This window comes from Lepisma saccharinum, chromosome 24, assembly GCF_977018435.1.
Source record: "Lepisma saccharinum chromosome 24, izLepSacc3.1, whole genome shotgun sequence".
Classification (NCBI taxonomy): domain Eukaryota; kingdom Metazoa; phylum Arthropoda; class Insecta; order Zygentoma; family Lepismatidae; genus Lepisma; species Lepisma saccharinum.
In genome coordinates, this window is record NC_139252.1 from 61,786,550 (window position 1) to 61,806,378 (window position 19,829).

Below are 19,829 nucleotides of genomic sequence, written 5' to 3' on the forward strand. Positions count from 1 at the left end.
TGGCACTCATTTTCTATTCTATGTGCAAATTTTTTGCTGGCATCTGGTCCCATGTATAAATATTCTTCACTAACAACACCATCCTGTACAACAACATAATAAAAACTAGAAGGTTCCTGTAACTGGTATGATGTAATTGAAGATTCATCAGGATCTGGACTGCAGAATGCAAGGGGTTTGAGGTTTGATTCAAAATCACAAACTATATATGCTGGGTGTTCCAACAAGGCTTCAAATTTTTTGAATTTGGCATTTTCACTTGGATTAGGCATCACCATATGAACAGGTTTATGGTTGCCAAAGTATTTCAGATGCTCAATTAACTTGTTTTTAGCAATTTCTGTATTCACTTCACGAACCCCATTTATTATTTTTTGACCATCAAATACAGTTAAACATCTTCTACACAACTTGAATATTGTCTTAGATTTGTCTAGTTGTGTTCTAACTAAAGCTTCAAGATTATGTATCAGAGTGTAATGGTGTGTGCCATCCTCTTCAATTAAGAGCAGATCAATCGGGACAGCAGAATCATCATCAAGTGTACTGATTCTGAGAGGTGCTATCAAGCAATTGCCACGGCCAGTAGAACAAATAAATACATTAATAGATAATTGTTTACCATTGATATCCCTGGCCTTTTTTTCAAATTTATCAATATTCTGAACTGACATTGGATATTTTAAGCCCTCCATTGCTTCATCAAAATCATGTTCATGCTGTTTATAATAACTTATTCTCTCTGGATTATTTAAAACTGGATACAAAGCAGCTAAAATACACCACAGAAAACATTTCTCATCATTATTTTCTATGTTAACCACAGCTTTTTTGTTTTTGATATTGTCAGGTAAAAACACATATGTGGAACCTTGTAATGGGCTGAATTCAAAAATATTAATATATAACTTGTGTGGAGTTCCGCATAGGCTCCATCCTGACTCTTTTGCAGCAAATTCAGAGTGTTTAATATTCAATTGATCTATCAAACTGCTTATTATTTTGTCTAAATTTGCATTTGAATAAACAGCTACAGTTTCTGTTATGTGGGGCTGTGTAAATTTTGTGCCATTTGATTTCTTATATTGTGTAAACAATTTGAGGGACAGCTTATAAGAGCCATTTTGTGCATTTAGAATTGCCTGCACATCAGGATTTATACTGTTCAAAAAATTCTTAATACCACATTTTTGCTCTGATACAAACCGGTAATCCCTAAGTTGGCCAGCAAAACTGCTATGGATGGGTTCATAGCGTGGCTGCTTTGCCGGTCTAGCATTAACAGGTGTTTCAAACTTCCTTTTCAGACCAGATGTAGATGGTTGTGGGGGCAATGTTGATGACTGTGCAGAACAAGTATCTATATGTTTATATGTGAAGTATTCCATGCTATATTTTCTATGGCATTTAGGGCATATTTTTGTGGGAGTTCTGCATTTGTCTGGATCACAATTCTTTTGGTGCCTAGCCCAATTAGGGCTGGATATATTTTTATTGCATTGATTACAATATTTTTGATTTGGCATTTTTGTTGTTGGTTTATTATATATATTTCTTGGGATTCAAATGAAAATTCTATGCTTAATAAAAAATATCAGTTGGGTTCAGCAGTGTGCTTTGTATATTTAGTGTGTGTGTGTGTGTGTATGTGTGTTAATATTTTGGCTTTGGTATTTATATAAAATTTCTTGGGGTTCAAATCAAAACTCTATACTTAATAAACCTATGACAGGTTGTATAAAGCTGATAGCCTACATGCACAAAAATAGAATAAGTACAGAAGCACTGCCCTAGCACAAATACATGTCTACACAGGCATGTCCTAGAAAGGCAATAACCTAATACCATGTATCATGTATAACAAACTGGGGCAGATATAAACCTTTTGTTCAATATATTACAAATATGTTTGATATGAATAATAAAAAATTCTGTATATTAAATCAAATAGATTTGTAATTCAATTTATATAAATTTGCAATATTTTTGTGTTTAAAAAATATGAGGAGCACTGCAACAACATACCCTTACTCTTCAACAACTCTCACAATACTGGCTGATATGCAATGCAAAATCTCTTTATATAGCCTAAGCACGGACCGCATTGAAAACATCTGAAACAATAAGCCAATCAGAATATAACACATCATCACATTATGTGATAACCAACCAATCAGAAAACAACACATGCCTAATAATTTATTGCATAATAATGGGAAATAATTTGTTGCACAACATGATGCAATAGAAATAAACCAGAAATAGGTCACAAGTGGACCGGAAGTGAACCGGAAGTGGACCGGAAATGACCGGAAGTAAACCGGAAGTGGGCCGAAAATGACCGGAAGTGACTGGAAATGACCGGAAGTGGACCGGGAGTGGACCGGAAATGAACCGGAAGTGGACCGGAAGTAAATATATGTGGGTGTGGGTGTATGTGGGTGGCTCTTTGGCTTAGTTTTAGGTGTAGCCAAAAAAAATATCAAGAGGGGCATATTTTTGACAAGCTTATGGACAACAATCTCACAGATGTAGCTTTTGTAAGTGTAAGCAAATCAATCTGAGGTGGCTCATCATTTCACGGGAAATTCCCGAGGGCATTTTTACAAAAATCTTGGGTTAGACAGAGTACCACACTTGAGCAATAAGCTCATATGCACATCTTGAGTTAGTTTTAAGTGTAGCCAAATCTGCCTGAGGGGGGCTCATCATTTATCGCCCCAGTATTATTGTATTTTACACTACTGTCGCGGACCCCGTTCACCGGGAAAGACAAGCGCTGACGCCGGGCCGCTTGCCGCCGAGTCTCGTAGCGAATGTCAGGGAATGCTCTTAGTAAGTAATAATGCTTATAATTAATAGGTTATTAAGCCCTTTAATATTTTTATCAAAACAGGCCAATTAATAAAAATAATAATGATAAATAGTATTATATGAACAGGCACAAATGGGCAGTAGCGTACGCAGGATTTCATCAAGGGATGGGGGGGGGTTATTTCGAAAACTGTCTACAAATTCACATTCCCATTGTTTTATTATACTTTAATTAATTAATAATAATAATTAATTAATAATACTTACAATTTGAATTAACTAATTCGTTTAATTACTACTAATAATACTACTAATGCAGCTGCTGTTACTACTTATATTACTACTATTATTAAGTAATAGAGATCTTCATAAATATATTTATGAAAGCAATAGAACAAAATTACATTTTTTTTGTTTCTTTGTTACGAAATAATTGTCTAGTCAACGGTTATTTGTATATGATAGGTGAGACATTCTAAATGTGAAGAAAATCCATAAAATCAAGCAAATATATTAAATTTATTGAAATAATCAAAATATGAAACTCATTCAAGGAGCCGCAGTGGTCTTGTCTGACATCCTCGTGGGAGATCCGGGTTCGATTCCCTGAATTGGATGGAATTTATCCAGCCTTGTCCCCGCACCCAGCCTTATATCAATGGGTACCTGAGAGCAATCCTCGGGGATAAAGGCTGCAGGAGCATGGTGCTGATCACATCACCTGCAAAGTGGCCGAGATCGAGAATGTGTGGGGCCCACTACACCACTACGTGTGCCTTCATGGCTGGGTGCTATATGCACGGGGAAATTTACAATACATTAACCTATGGAACTCACCCAGGATGATGATGAGGCGCGAGAATACATGTTTCTAAAATTCCACTGAGTCTATGCTTTCGTTCAAAAGTAAGTTTATAGACATTCCAACACATTTAACACTTCTAGGTGATTCACAAAGCAGTTCTTCAACATTATTTAATGATGTGGATGTAGACTCAGCATCACACGAGAGTTCGCAAGGGGATGCAAAATCAGTACCGGGAAGAACGTTTACAATAACGTCGACACACTGCGACGAAGCAAGGAATTTTCACAATTCTCGCGAGAGACTGCGCGACTTTTTGCAAAAGAATTGCAAAATTGAACTTTGTGGCCGCTTAGATTGTGTTTGGAATGTTGTTTTTCTCCATGTTGCATTAGAATAATAATTCAAATTATTATTATTATTATTATTATTACAGTATTATTATTATTATTATTATTATTATTACTATCGCAGATCTTTGACTGTGATAAATTAGCCATTTTTAATATTTTCTACAACATTTTCCACAATATTTCAAAAGCTCAAGGGGGGGTTAAACCCGGTAACCCCCCCTTGCGTACGCCACTGCAAATGGGGTATGGCTGAGGTAATGGTATGGGGAGAGAGGGCTCAAAAACATGGCATGCACCTTTGCCTCCAATGTTTTAATTAGAGCACTGATTGAGTGATTTAATATTTAAAAAAGAAGATAGCAAATTGCCTTTGAGGTGTTACATAATACTCAGCAAATTCATTTTGCTTGTTATTGTGTATTTCGAGATGAGACCGATACGAGTGTTTATAAATCGAGACGAGATGGAGTACGAGGCAGGCATTTACAACTGTCAAGTCTCGTCCGATAACAACCCTATTAGATCGCTATTTTCGACGGACACATAATTTTTGCTCTTTAGAAAGTGTTGTATACTAGTGTTCATGGTGTGGATGGATCGTATAAAATACGACAAAAATTATTTTCAGTTTAGTAAACCGTCTCCTTTCATTGCTTGCTTCATTAATTGAATTTGGTTATTTTGCGTAGCTTTTCTGCCACTTTTGGCCAAACGCGACGATGTGGATGACTGATGATATGATGAAATTGATGAAGGGACGGACGCTCACAAAGATGGGATGGGATTCGAACTCGAAACCCCTGACGTCCTAGCGCGCTGTGCTATAACCACTTTTTTGTTTTCTTTGAACCCCTAAGCGGAAATTTTCCCCGTCATTCATTCTATTTCCTGTTTTCACAAATTTTAATTTGTTACTCAATTCTCAATTTTCTCGTTTGGGCAAATCCGTAGGATTCGAACCCGGGACCACAGACGTCGTAGGCGGAGGTGCTAACAACTCCGCCACGGAGGTCAGCAATTTCATTGCTAATGTAATGAGTAGGGAGACAAATTTATGGTAAATAAAAACTGAGGAGGGCGGTAAATAAAATGTTAGATCAGCGGTATATACCAGCGGTGGAAAAAAAAAATTGGCACACACTTTTTCATCATGAGAGGAAACAGCATACAAAAGAGCTATAAATTGACAAAGTACTTCATTTTTATATACTGTACATATACACAAGTACTTAGCTGTCCAACCAAAAAGAAAACATCAACACAAAATCACTTCATTTCTAAATTGCATATCTCAAGTGATTTATTCATTGTATGTATTTAAAGGATATCCTTGTTGTCCAAAAAATAAAATAATCACTACTGCACATACACAAACACATGTTAAAAATCACATGATGATAAACAAAATTCATTCATGACTGAACACAAGTGACACAATTGTTTCCTTTGATGTGCGGGAACAGACTAATCTTATTGCTGCTACAGCTAGCAAGTTCAATGAAACTGGAAGTTGAGTAGAAATTCGGGGGAAGAAAGGAATGCAGCTTGACAGGCAGCGAAGTTTTCGAACTGAGATTATGTACATGGGAAATCCCAATTTGCAGCGTCTTCCTGATGTGATCGAAGATAAAACGTTCTTCAGCTGCAAGTGGTAGGAAACTTTAGGCAAACGTTTCGTTACAAATCGACAGTTTGCGCGCACAACTTCGATTGCCGGTGTTTGCGTGTTTTCTACTTAATTTTATGATATTTTACGGTTATTTCGCGAAAAAGCGTTCATTTCGTGGAAAAGCACACATTTCGCATTACTTCGCGAATAAAACTCATGCATATTTCATCATTGGGGATGTAGTTACGTGCAGAATGTTAAAAATTGCATCTTTATTTTTTCACATTTCGCGATTTCGCGCATCGCGAAAATTTAATGTCCCTAGTAATGAGCAATGAGCAATGTGAATTCTTCTAATATCCTTGAAACTACATCCTCGTGCACAATTCTGATCCATTTACAGCGTTTTACTTGTAATGTTACCTTGCAACTTCCTAATTACATCTTTGTTGGAAGAGGCTTTCAAGCTTTCTTCTCGTGGATCACGCTCGGCCACTCGCGAGAACCCGAAGCTGCTCCTCCACCGCGGTGAGCTGGGGACAGTGTTGCCACATGAAGGGAAATTTCCCTTTTGCAGGGAAATTCGGACCGAAAGTTTTGGCCAAAAGGGAATTTCTATGAAAAATACCACAATTTCAGGGAAATTTTAAGACATCTGACTACATTATTACAGTTTATGTTAAGTTCCAGTTTCATATTCACATTTTAATTTTTTTGTTATTTTTTCTGCTCCTCTTCCTTGAATATAGCCTGCATCTATTTAGTATATTTCTGTTAAGTACATCGCTTTTCTGCACCTTCGGATAATAGTAACGATGAGGATTAACGATTAAATGGATTACTTACCAGGATCCAAACCTGGGACATCTGATCAGGAAGAGATGAAAGTGACATGTATGTGAAAAATGTAACATTTTTTATTCACACGGACATGTACGAACGGAAATACTGCTACTACTGCTTCCACCACCACCACTAATAATAATAATAATAATTACAGCTACTGCAACTACCACTACTAATACTTATTATTATTATTGTATGCTTTGCTTAGGTGAAGGGAAAAATTGGTCCAAAAAGGGAAAGTTTGCCCCTTGAAAAGGGAAATTGTGAACTCATATTGTGGCAACACTGGCTGGGGAAAGCAAGGTCTGTGCGTTGGATGTTCGTAGGAAGGGAGAGAAAACTTAGCATTACGCTCATGGAAGTATTGTTTTACTTGCTCTTGGGAATATCAAACTTCCGATGGTGTAAAACAGGACAGCGGGAACAAGGCAGACTGAAGATTTTGGTTGTGTTAAGAAAAGTCGGAACTTCCATTTCATTAGCCCTAACTTGAAGTTGACGTTGTTTCTTTCATGGGGAATACATGGGAGTCTATAGACGGTGTTAAAGGCGGAGCTACTGCGGAGCATGCGCACTCGTCTGGTCCCCCTCGAACATCCGGTTACGCTTATGGTGCTATGGACTTTAATATGAAAGGACAAATTGGAGATTACTTTACAAGGACATGGGGTGTCAGCTGTGTAGCATATGGTTGTACAGTTCGATCGGGAACAAATTTATTGAGTCAAGTATCACTTCGTAGGTTTCCGAAGGACGTAGAAAGACTAAACCTGTTGATACGAGCAAAACGAAGAAAGGATTGGTACCCGGAAAGGATTTGAACGACTTGCATTTTGTTACAAACATGTTGATCGTTTATCTGCGTATTGTGTTGTGATGAAAAGCACGCCTCTAAGTGAGGTTTCAAACCGAAGCGACACGCGACAGCAGTGGTTCGTACCGAAGTGACAAAGGACACAGGCCCATTTAGTCTATAAATAAGCATTTGCCGCTCATTGGAAATCAAGTCTCAGGCGGCACAATACACGCCATTGGAAATCTGAGCGACACGTGCAGCTTGTCGTGTCTCTTCGGTTCGAAAAATTTCATTGATCACTGAGGATTCACTTTTAAGTGGCACGTAGATTACACACCGAAGCGAAAAAGTAACGGTCCCTTTACTCTAAAGGAAACAATTCACCTTGCATACGAGTACAACAGAGGCGACAAGATGCATGGTACTGAGAAAACAACAGTCCAGTCCAAGCGACACGTGCATTTTCTCGTGGTGAATTGATTCGAAAGGAAGCTTTCACACTGCAGCGATACGTGTCTCTTGGAAACCAACATTCAAAAATAAACAACACCTTCCGAATTAAAGAGACATGACAAATTGCAGGTGTCGCTTGTTGCTCAGAATGGGCCGTTTTATCAATATCGTGCATTGTGTTGTCCCGGCCTGTTATTTACGCAAACGTGACTGGTGAATGGTTTGCTTTAGATCGAATGCTTCTGTGCGAAATCCCGATATCGCTTGTCGCTTCAGTCTGAAAACTCCCTTGTTGCTTGAAGTAAATTCGTGCAAGTGAAAGTGGCATGCCATATCATAGGCTTTTCAGGCGGAAAGGCGACGTTGAAAGCACATATATTTATTAGCATTTGTTATGTGTCATTTCATTACTTCTGCAGATTTGTTGGCAAAGATTCACTTAAGCATACTTTATAATATAATAATATCACTAGAATTATCTTTCCCTCACTTTTCCATTTACAAAATAATTGAATATATCTAAACATTCGTACTACGTTTTGAGTTCGTCGTGCGTGTACAGTGGGATCCATGAGTATTGTTCTGCAAATTGTCCATGACTATTTTGATTAATTTTTCTCTTACGTCCTACGTGTTTATAAGCAATGGATTTTTATGTATGCTGGTGCAGAAGTTGTCAACAGCTTGTTTTGAGTTTTCTCTTAATTCTTGAAGCTCTTATTGGGTCAAATAAAGTGCACGAACACGGTGATGGACAATTTGCACGGTAATACTCATGGATCCCACTGTACATGAGATATTTGTATGTAGTATGCTATACAACTGGCGGCCACAAAGACACGTCATATTTTAATAATCTGCTCTGCAGTTGATCATCCGACGGATTCTAGACGTCCACTCCTTCATAGTAGAACTTTAACAAATACCTTTCTTGACTATCGTCGCATAACTGATGAAAACAAGCGCTCAATTCTTACTTCGTATGCCGGTGAATCTGCACTGGCAACAACGGGGACTGGCCTAAACCGGAAGTTCCGGGGGGACCGGGCAAGACCTCACCAATGTTTATGTTTACATTTTTAACACGGTCTATAAATAATTTCATCCTATTTTTACAGATCGTATCTAGCTTAATAATCAACTTCAAAAACTGCTTCCACTTGCAACATAGGGAGAAATTCATACTCTTGTCCTATGTTTTGCTTTTTTCAGTAGCAGAGTGCCATTTCCACGATACTGAAATAAATGCATATCTGGTGCAAAACTGTCACTCTTCGCCTTAAGATCATCTCACTATGTCGCCAGGGATAAGGGATCGATCGAATCAATCCTGGACTTGGCGTTCTTTATGAGTGTCGCTTCATCAATTTCACCATACCATCATCATTCATCCTCTAAAAGTTGCAGAGAAGCGAGGTAAAATAAACGAAATCAATCAATCAAGCTCTCTCACCGAAGCGACAAGTGACAAGCGTCTCTTGTAAACCAACTCTCAGAATAAATGCAACCTTTCGAACCGAAGCGACACAAGCTGAAACTGTCGATCGGGCTGGGTCGTTTCCTTAAGAGGCCATATCATGGGCAGCGGAAAAACAGACCTTCATTCAGAACACTTTTACTCGAAAACTATTTGAGGCATTTGAATGAGCTTTGTGGTGAATTGATCAGAAAGGATGAATCTTAACAGTGATTATCGATTTTTTTTTATCACTTCCATATTTTAATAGATATTAGCTGTCAAATATCTCAGTTTTTGGATCGGCGTATAGAGCCCGATTCTAAGTTACTGTAAAAATTTAACCTTGCAAGCCTTTCTTGCATCCTTCCTGAGTAAACTGATTTTTTTATTTTTCAAATTGAGAGGCCCATTGTGACAATAGGCCATTGCAAACATTGATATGCATTTTCAAACACCTTTGATAATGGCTTTATTCGAGCTATAGCGGGGCTCGCCATCGGCTGGCGGGGTTATGTTCAAGTCCTACAAGTTCAGCCGTCTGCCGATAGATGACTCTGACCAGGTTTTACTACTGTGGGCGTGGCTTGGATTACTTCTTCTTCTACCCTTGGCATCGTCTTTTCCCTTGGGGGCAGCTTTTGACCGTGCTCCGACCATTTCGGAAAATCCAAAGTTGATTTCCTTCACCCGGCTGTTTTTTCATTGTGTTTCATTTGTCTTATTTCTATTTTCCAAAAGAATAAATACATTAATACAGAGACTGTCCCAATTGAATCTTACAAAAATTATAGCAAAATTAAATTTGTTTTAAGTCAATTACATGCTCAAATAGGGTAATCGGGACTGGGGCTACAGGATACAGTGGGATCCAGACCACTGTGTAGTTCTACCGGGGATCGAACCTGAGACCCCTTGAATACAAGGCGAGATAATTACTACTAATTTCATCGAGGAAACTCAAGGACTTATTTGGGGAGGGGTCCGGACCCCTCCCCAAGAAAGACTTACCAAGTGAAAAAATTAAATAATGAAAATATATTTGTGTAGCATTTATTACATAATCGATTGTTATAATTTCCTTTGAACTTATTGATTGATTTGTTGTTTCTAAGTCCACTTTTTGCACAGAAAGGCTAATCGGGACTGGACTTACAGCTTAAAGTGAGATTCGAACCACTACTTGCATCCACCGGGTATCCAACCCGGGATTCCTTGATTACAAGGCAACGACGATACCACTGCGCCATCTAGGAGGCCCACTCTTTGAACTTATTGGAAGAAAGATTGGAAGTAGGGGGCTTAGAAGGACAGTACCAATTACCAAAGATTTGTGCTTGCACGCTACTATTTATAACATTATGCATAAAATATTAATCAGGAACTTTACTTTTCGCTAACCGGATCTAACATTCTCTTTTATTCAATAAATATTCAATTCTTCATCAATTTGAAATGAATTTCTTTGCCAGGGCACTTGTTTTTTATGCAAATTATGCCGATCTTAACTACAGGTAAGTTAGATAATGAATACTTGCTGTTATCCGATCTTTTTACCTATTTATGTGATAATAATATAATTTTAACGTAAACATCATATTATTATTATTATTATTCCTGACACAATTGGTTCGGCGTATCTCTAGATACGTGCCTTGGGAGGCCCTTCAGAAATTACAGCGAAAGGAAGTGAGACAGTCGGGTACTCTTTCAAACTCTAAATCTTGTTCTTGTCCCAAGTTATGTAAACGCTCTCTCGTTTTCGTCTCGATCTCCGAATATAATTTCAATTATAGTCACATTAACTTCAACGCATTTAAAAAATCTAACATTCTCTTTTATTCAATAAATATTCAATTCTTCATCAATTTGAAATGAATTTCTTTGCCAGGGCACTTGTTTTTTATGCAAATTATGCCGATCTTAACTACAGGTAAGTTAGATAATGAATACTTGCTGTTATCCGATCTTTTTACCTATTTATGTGATAATAATATAATTTTAACTTAAACATCATATTATTATTATTATTCCTGACACAATTGGTTCGGCGTATCTCTAGATACGTGCCTTGGGAGGCCCTACAGAAATTACAGCGAAAGGAAGTGAGACAGTCGGGTACTCTTTCAAACTCTAAATCTTGTTCTTGTCCCAAGTTATGTAAACGCTCTCTCGTTTTCGTCTCGATCTCCGAATATAATTTCAATTATAGTCACATTAACTTCAACGCATTTAAAAAATCTAACATTCTCTTTTATTCAATAAATATTCAATTCTTCATCAATTTGAAATGAATTTCTTTGCCAGGGCACTTGTTTTTTATGCAAATTATGCCGATCTTATCTTAACTACAGGTAAGTTAGATAATGAATACTTGCTGTTATCCGATCTTTTTACCTATTTATGTGATAATAATATAATTTTAACGTAAACATCATATTATTATTATTATTATTCCTGACACAATTGGTTCGGCGTATCTCTAGATACGTGCCTTGGGAGGCCCTTCAGAAATTACAGCGAAAGGAAGTGAGACAGTCGGGTACTCTTTCAAACTCTAAATCTTGTTCTTGTCCCAAGTTATGTAAACGCTCTCTCGTTTTCGTCTCGATCTCTGAATATAATTTCAATTATAGTCACATTAACTTCAACGCATTTAAAAAATACAATTTGTGTCTATACAAAGAACACGCTTGGGCAATACATTCACATTTAGAGAACACCGATGTATTTCATAAAGAGGTAAGACAACTATGCTGAAGGTAGATATTTAAATTTTAAATATAATTCACTGCACATTCAATTATACTATATGTAATGTTATGTTATAATAATGGAACCTACATCTTGCAATTTTTTAAATTCTAGTTTCATTAATATTTTACTTTGGATATTATGTGAATACATTAATCGTGATGGAGGGAGAAAACACACCGGAAAGACAAGTGACCGGCGACACGTGTCGCTTGAGAATTTCACCAATCGAGCGTAGGCATGTGCGGCCTGTCATGCCGCTACGGTGTGAAACGTTGCTGCTGATTGGCTCGTTCCCAAGCGACATATGTTGCTTGTCGCTTCGGTGTGAGTTCTCCCTAAGAGGGCGAGTGACAATGAATTCAATTACATCTTCATAGCTTGTTCATGACTGAAAGAAGCTACTCGTGTCGCATGTCGCTCGGACTGGGACTTTCTCTCAATATCGTGTATCATGTCGACTCGGTTTGTTGTTCGTGCATGTTTTGCTTTAAACTGTATAGGCTCTTGTTGCTTGATGTGAATGTTCCGTGTCGCTTGGGAACGAGCCAGTCAACAGCAACGTCTCACACAGCTGTAGAATAACATGTCACACAAGCCTGCGTTCAATTGGTGAAATCCTCAAGCGACACAGATATTTCACACCGTCTAAAGCTAAATATTCACTGTGCATGCGCGAACAACAGGCCAGGGCGACACGATGGACGGTATGAAAAAGAACTCAGTCCTAGGGACACACAAGCAACAGACAACACAAGCTGAATGGTTGATTGCGTTTATTACTGAGAACCAGTTACCAAGAGACACGTGTTGCTTCGATATCAAATATCCCTAAAAGGAAGCAGCTTTTGAAGCACAGTATGAATAGTTAGTAGGTAAACAGCAGTGACAAAACATATGATTGATTGATTGATTGATAGATAGATAGAAAAAATTGCCTATAAATCCGCACCCTAATCATAACTTATTAATCATATCAAAACATATTTTTCATTCATCAATTTTTTACGCTTACAATAACCTCTAATTATTACTAAATCAATTTTTGTATTTTCCATCTAATATCTTATTATATTTAGCTCTTGCCAGTAGGCACTTTCTCTTATGTATATATTTTTTTTGGCCTCCATCTCATCAGACTTATCATTCATTAATTTCCTCAATTATCTCATCCAACTCGTTAGTATTTCCACCCACATACATAAGAGTTGTAGCTTTCCTGGCGACGTCAATCGACGTTAGCTTCCATCGTATACATTGCTCTCGTCTTCAGGTAGGAGATGTTGTTGCTATGTATGTGCTCGAAACGTTGGAAGATACACCTGTTCAAACCCTTCTACATGCTAAATTGAAACAACAATCTTTCGTAATCATTAAACAGGATGGAATAAATAGCGGGGAGGCTTTTGTAATATTAATAATTTGAATTACTTCCCCATTAAAAACTGAGCATCCTCGATGGCGCCGTGGTAGCGTCGTCGCCTTGTAATCAACGGATCCCGGGTTCCATGCCTGGCTCAGTCCCGATTAGCCTTGCTGTGCATAAAGTGGACTTAAAACATTAAATCAATAAATCATTAAGAATTCATTTTAAAATTTTATAATGAATTTCGGGTGAAAGATTCAATATACTAACCTCCATTATTAATTCAATGCCTAGAGAATTATAAAAAATGGGGGGGGGGGGTGTATTTATATACACGAACGCTCGGGAGCCAATATAAGTTTACAACCTGTAAATCGGGTTTTCTCTACCGATTCAACCAATTCAATATCTCCAATGTTGTTTGTGTTGCACCTGATTCAAAATCGGTCATAATTTATTTCGGAAATTAGTTTTGGGAGGATAAAGACCATCGATAGGAGAGCTTGACTGCCGTTCGATTCCCGGAGGAGAGGGTGAGAAAAGTGGCCTCTCCCACTGCATGAGGTGCATCTACGTACAATGACTCTACTATATAACTACGTGGGAGCATAGAGACGATTTGCATCGCCTCTATAAATAAGCGAGACTGTGAATATGTAAAGAGCCACCACCACCCACCCACCAATATGCCTTCAAAACACATTGCATAATGCAGGTTGGTGGCTTTACCAATTTCTTTCAAATACAAGTAGTTAATTATAGTAACAAAACATATTTTTATATATAATTGGATTTTTCAAAATTACAATAAAATAACAAAGCAACCAATTTTGTTGTAATTCTGTAAAGAATAAGTTAACATAGGCCAGAATCTGTAAACTTCCCGTTCGGACAAATGTCGCAGTTGAAGTAGCAGTCTAAACAGGTAAAATACTGCTTATTGATACGTAATCTGACTTAAATTTGGCATAAAGCAGTCTATTTTTTTAGTTTGAAAGACCTTGTGACATTTGTCGAGCCGGGGTGAAGTCCTTCATAACTAATGGGATAAAGAAAAAGGAAAATTTAATTCGTAACACTACTAACGGACTTATTACGCCATTCGCATGATGTAATTAATAAACGCAATAATTCTAATGACATGATTATTAAAGAGCAAACATTTCTTTGTAAATAATAATGTAAAATGTCTGTTTTTGACCAATCCCTCCCCTGTTGTAGGTTTGTTATCCATGAAATATCAATCTGGAATTTTTTGTTTCACAGGTACCTGTGATAGAGTAATCTTTACGCTGTAAATATAAATTTTTTAGCTCCCCGATCGGAGACATCTGGGCTCAAAATTTTGAAAAAGAGAATCAAGAAACGATCAAAGAGCTATAACAGTAATTCAGCCGAAATACTCTGATATTACATAACTTCCCTAACAAAAATATCCTAAACTTTGAATTTGGTCAAAATCAATATGTTGAAAAAATACGCGCAATATACACTGTAGCTTGAAATGTGCTGAAAACAATGTTTTTACCCAAGCTATCATTTTTCTTAGATGAGTTATCATAATTACCGCAACTGTCTACAAAGGCTAAAAATGCCGCAAATCATAAGTCAAACAGGGCTGCAATTTTTAAACGAAGTCATGTAAAGGAAAATACTACCCTTGCATAGGGGTTACAACAACAAAAATATAGGCTATATAAATAGAAAAAGTTGACTATTTTCTCAATTATTATCTTTTTGGACCACATGTTATTAAATGGCTATATTTTGCTTTAGACCTAATATTAATTAAAATATGCAAGTTTGATTAAATTAGTGCATATATTGTGTATCAGTGAAAGTTTTATAAAAATAGATCAAATACATTCACAGAGTTGGTTTTATGCAAGGATAATGTTGGAAAATTTTCTGCTTGAAATCATTCGCACTGGGAATCGAACCTGGGTTTACTACGTGGCAGTCCGATGTCATATTTTCTCTGCTTTCTCATATATCAGTATTTACTCAGTTCCATATTTTTTAACATTCACATTCAGAACATAAACATCCATGTGTCTTACTCGGGATTCGAACCCGGGACCCCTGCTGTCGTAGCGCGCTGTGCTAACTACCTCGCCCCAGAGGTCAAATAGTAGACTATTGGGACTCCTTATTCGTTGAAGAGAAGCTTCCACAATTACGTATCTTACAAGCCACATATTGTTGCTGCAGGACTCTATATTATCTTCTGGAATTTTGACACGAAATGGTAAGATCAGCTTTTGGCAATGAAGACCCGAACAGCAAAACCTAGGACATGTCTGAGAAAAGAAATGCCAAGGGTTTTACGACCTGTCAATCACTAACTGCCCGTGTACCGGAGGAGGCGTGTTCTTGAGGGCCTCGCGAAGCGGGCCTGGACAAAACATCTGGTGGTTTAAACGCTGTGCGCGCTCTATCGGCACAAGGAAGGCGAATTCGGAAAAGGTCTTTCCATGATATACAGTCTTAATAGCGTGTATCGTGTCGCCTCGTTATGCCGTTCCCACATACGCGGTGAATGCATTGTTTTACATTGAAGGGGGCCGTATTCGGAAATCTCCATGTCGCATTTCACTTCGGTATGCAAGCTCCCTTAGTAGATGGGTTGAAAGGGACAAGCGACACGTTTCTTGGAGACCATCCTTCAGGGTAAATGGAGTCTCATACTATTCTCAACAACTTTCTTGCACTAAGAGCCCCGAATGTTTTACGTGCGGGGTTCACAGAACACTGCGCTACGCCTCTGCACACCAGTACCGTATATTTTTGTGCTGCATAAAATACACATGGGCATAACTTGGGACCTTAGTTTGGACAAGGGGCAAAATGGAATTTGGGGCTTAACTTCAGTGCCCCTGAAGTTTGGTATTTTTTGTACTGGTCTTGAAGTAATCTGTGCAAATGGGTGGGTCAACCTCCACCAGTCTTCAGAGTACACCACAGACTGCAACTTCTTTGTACAGTCACCGGCAAAAAAATGGGCCACCTAGATTCTGAAATGCACTGAGCGCCCTCTAACCGGCCACCACGAAACCGGGCCCTTGGCCGTATAACGAAATGGCCGGTTAAACGAATTATGTAATGGAATACAGTAAACATCACTACATTACTTCACAAGATGAGCAAAAAAAAAAAAAAAAAGCACAGAAAACTACTGGAGCTATATGTATCACTGTACAGTATGTACACATTTTTAAAACTAAACAATTGTAGACTACATCTTTAAAATTGCATACAGTACCACACGTATTTAAAGAAGGCTGTACTGTATTCTGGAAGAAATCAATATTTTGGGCCTCAGCTGAGGTTAAGAGGGCCCCCACTGTACTCGCTTCCTTGCAACGTGTTATGTGTTGTGTGTTGCCTAACTCTGAGGCGGTGGTAGAAGTTGCCATTGAAAAGTTTCTATTAAAATCCACTTATCGCCGTGGAGTTAGGCAACAAACGTAGCACCTTGCAGTGAAGCGAGCATTTCATGATCTAGGTGTCCCATTTGCATTGCTGGTGGCTGTAAATAAAAAGTTCCCTGCAAATTTTACTGACATCTAGAGATTTATCAATCACTCAGCACACTCCTATCTTCATACAAGAGATATTATTGCATAAAATATATGTTCTTGAAGTTTACAGTGCAAAAAACGTTCCTCCCTAAAACAACCCATTTTAAAATTTGGAGCTGGTGTTACAAATTTTGCATTGCTTTCGCAGGAATACATTTAATACGAATCTATAGGAAGGTGTAACTTACTTACTGCTGAACAGCTCTTTCCGTATTGCTCACAGTCACAACACTTCAAGGCTCGATTCTTCTGCGAATCTGCTGTAGGTGTCTCTGCCATCGCTTATCTGCTAACAAGTCTTTTGATAAAAATCTCACGAAAGATATATTGGCCTTGGATTTAGTACAAATCTCTTAGGCCTACATCTTGCTACTGAACTTTGCTTCTTACCAAACAATCATTTGCAAGTGCAAACTTTAAAAATAGAACAGGAAGGAAATTAAACTTTAAAAAAAAGTACTAGGGAGATTGTTAATTTGATTGAAGGGAGTTACGCTCCCGTATCCACATGATATTAAACGAAGAATATTTATTTTAGAGCGCTACGAAGCCAGATGAACCAATTTCGACTCCTGGTTAAGGCATTGTGTTTGTACCGTCATCCATTACATCACTTCATTCTCATCGTCGCGATTAACCCAAAGAGTAGGAAAGCGACATACAATAACCGAAATAAAAGTAGAAAGAAAATAATTTATTTGTAGAATATCTGTAAGTAGGTACTATGTAAAGAAATTAATCTTCCTTGTGCTCTTTTTGGCAGCAAAATTTGAACAGTAGTCGCTTGCTAGGCGCACTCATTTCAAATCATAACCTGGCCGAGAGACGTCATAAATAGATCTTTCACACACGAGGTCAATACGAAATAACAATGAAAGATCGCATAAAAGTAACTGAGAATGGCAATCTTAAAATTGCTATTTGCTCGATACGTAAGCGCAGCTAAAAGGTTATTAAGAGTGGGTTGAAAAAGGAAATGGTGACAAGGTATTTTGAATGCCATTATGGATAGAAAAATTCAGCGAAATAATTAGGATTTACACATTTTCGTCATGGAAATTAATTCTAAAGGGGAGGGGGGTTCTGACTTCTCTTCGATGGACCTATGGCTTGGTGAAACTATCGAAGACTGGATTGTTTTGTTAACCACTTCTCATCTAGGGTGACTGCCATTAAATAAGTAATATTTAAATTTGCTTAGACGTTCCTACCGATCTTAAAATTGTGGGGCAGTGGTAGGCACCCAGACCGTTGCCCAGCTTTTCCTCCCATTTACGAGAATTGTGTTGTGCGTAGCCTTTGATAAGGAGGGCCATGCGGAAGGGGGTAATTTGACTCACACTTGGAACTTTCGAGCAATTTCTTACTTTTACAATAATTTGTATTCCGTTTCCCCATTTCTGTTCTTTTCTGACCTTTCTACATTCCTATAGTTTGGAAATAACTAGTTATTTACAATGTAGTTACTTTTGTTGAGGAATTCTAACTGTAATTAACTACCTTCAAAAGTAGCTCTAACTGTAACAGAGTTGCTTTACGCAATTAAAGTAACGTTATAATCAGTTACTTTACGACACTTAAATTGTTAACTTGAAAATTTTGTAACGTGTGAAGAGCTAAATTTGGCAACTTTGTTTCCAAGTACGTGCCTCCTCTGGATGCTAAGATGAGAGGATTTTCGTGGAATCACCTAAGGTAAGGAAGCTAGGCGACTGCTAATTTTAGAACAGCCACGCTTTATTGCAATTCGTTATTTCTAATTTTATGAGAAGACTTCAGTGAGTTTCTCGATTCGACAATCTCGGCGGTACATGAAAGCGACGGGACAGAACGTAACGATATGCTTGCGATTCGGACATGACCTTAGATTCGTCTACGATAAATCAGGCGAAACCAGATTTGGGTCGGTAGCTCAGTTGGTAGAGCAATGCCATGACCGAGACCTGGGTTCGAGTCTTGGTCAAGCCTACATTTTTCGCTTACATTTTTACGTAGTGAATGTCATGTGTGGTTGGTTTTGGTTTTAACCTTCTATCGCCGGATGGTCGATATTTCGACCGGCAGGGCACAGTTCCTTGAAAACTACATGTACAAACGACATTTAGGTACATGACATCCTGGAATTACAAAACAATATATCCATTGTTACTATTATTAACAATCCCAGTTTGAAAAAGTCATTTGTCTCCTTTCGTTACCCACGCAATATTATGGGATAGATTTATAGAAATGGCTATAACTTCTAAAGTACTGTTCCTCTTTGATAAATGTGAATTTTACATGTAACAACGAGTAAAAAACAACATTTTAAGCAACGTCCGACAATTAAGGGTCCAAGCCCAATGTTGGAAATTTACCCGGACCACGTGGGAGAATTCACATGCTTTTCTTGAATACTATGCACTATATTTCAGTTCTGCCTTTTTTGTCTATTAGTATACCGATAAAGTTATTACATCCTCTGAATTACAAAATAATACATCCATTGTTACTATTATAAACAAGCGCAGTTTGAAAAAGTCATTTGTTTCTGTGTGATAAATTGAAGATAAAAGGTTACAACTCTTAAACCACTGCATCGTTTTTAAAATGTTAAACTCTATATGTAAGAATGGGTAAAAATCAACACTTTAAGTAATGTCCGACAATTAAGGGTTCAGGGGAGAAGCAGGGACAAAGGCTCAAAGTTCGAAATTTTCCGTAATTACGCAAAATTTGCGAACCCCGTCATTTCCGTTTTTCTTTCAAACTTTCGGCACGGGCATTACATATCCTCATACAGTGGTCTTTTGTCGAGTTTCCCTCCAAATTTGGTCCACCCAGCGTCCATAAGGTCAAAACTAGAAGCGAAATTCCGGAAATTGTTACGTATTATTATTATTATTATTTAGAAGTATCAGTCCGATTTCAACTAAATGTTGTATGGTTGTAGGAATGCAGTGGCGTAGGAATATATCGCGAGGCCCTGGGCAAGATTTGAAATCTCAATGTGAATC

The 19,829-nt window shown here is 37.8% G+C and overlaps 1 protein-coding gene across 3 annotated transcripts in view; it reads right to left on the reverse strand.

Annotated features, from left to right (window-relative positions):
* LOC145978002 (sodium-independent sulfate anion transporter-like) overlaps positions 1–17,083 on the reverse strand; it is a 67,450-nt gene extending 50,367 nt beyond the window's left edge. For 2 of the 3 annotated variants that reach the window (XM_083110370.1, XM_083110367.1), the window contains exon 1: positions 17,022–17,083. In XM_083110370.1, coding sequence (XP_082966496.1) covers position 17,022 — 1 coding nt within the window. In that variant the 5' untranslated portion in view covers positions 17,023–17,083. The remainder of the gene's footprint in view (positions 1–17,021) is intronic. The other variant, XM_083110368.1, reaches the window with a different exon arrangement.
* Positions 17,084–19,829: the final 2,746 nt, after the last annotated feature.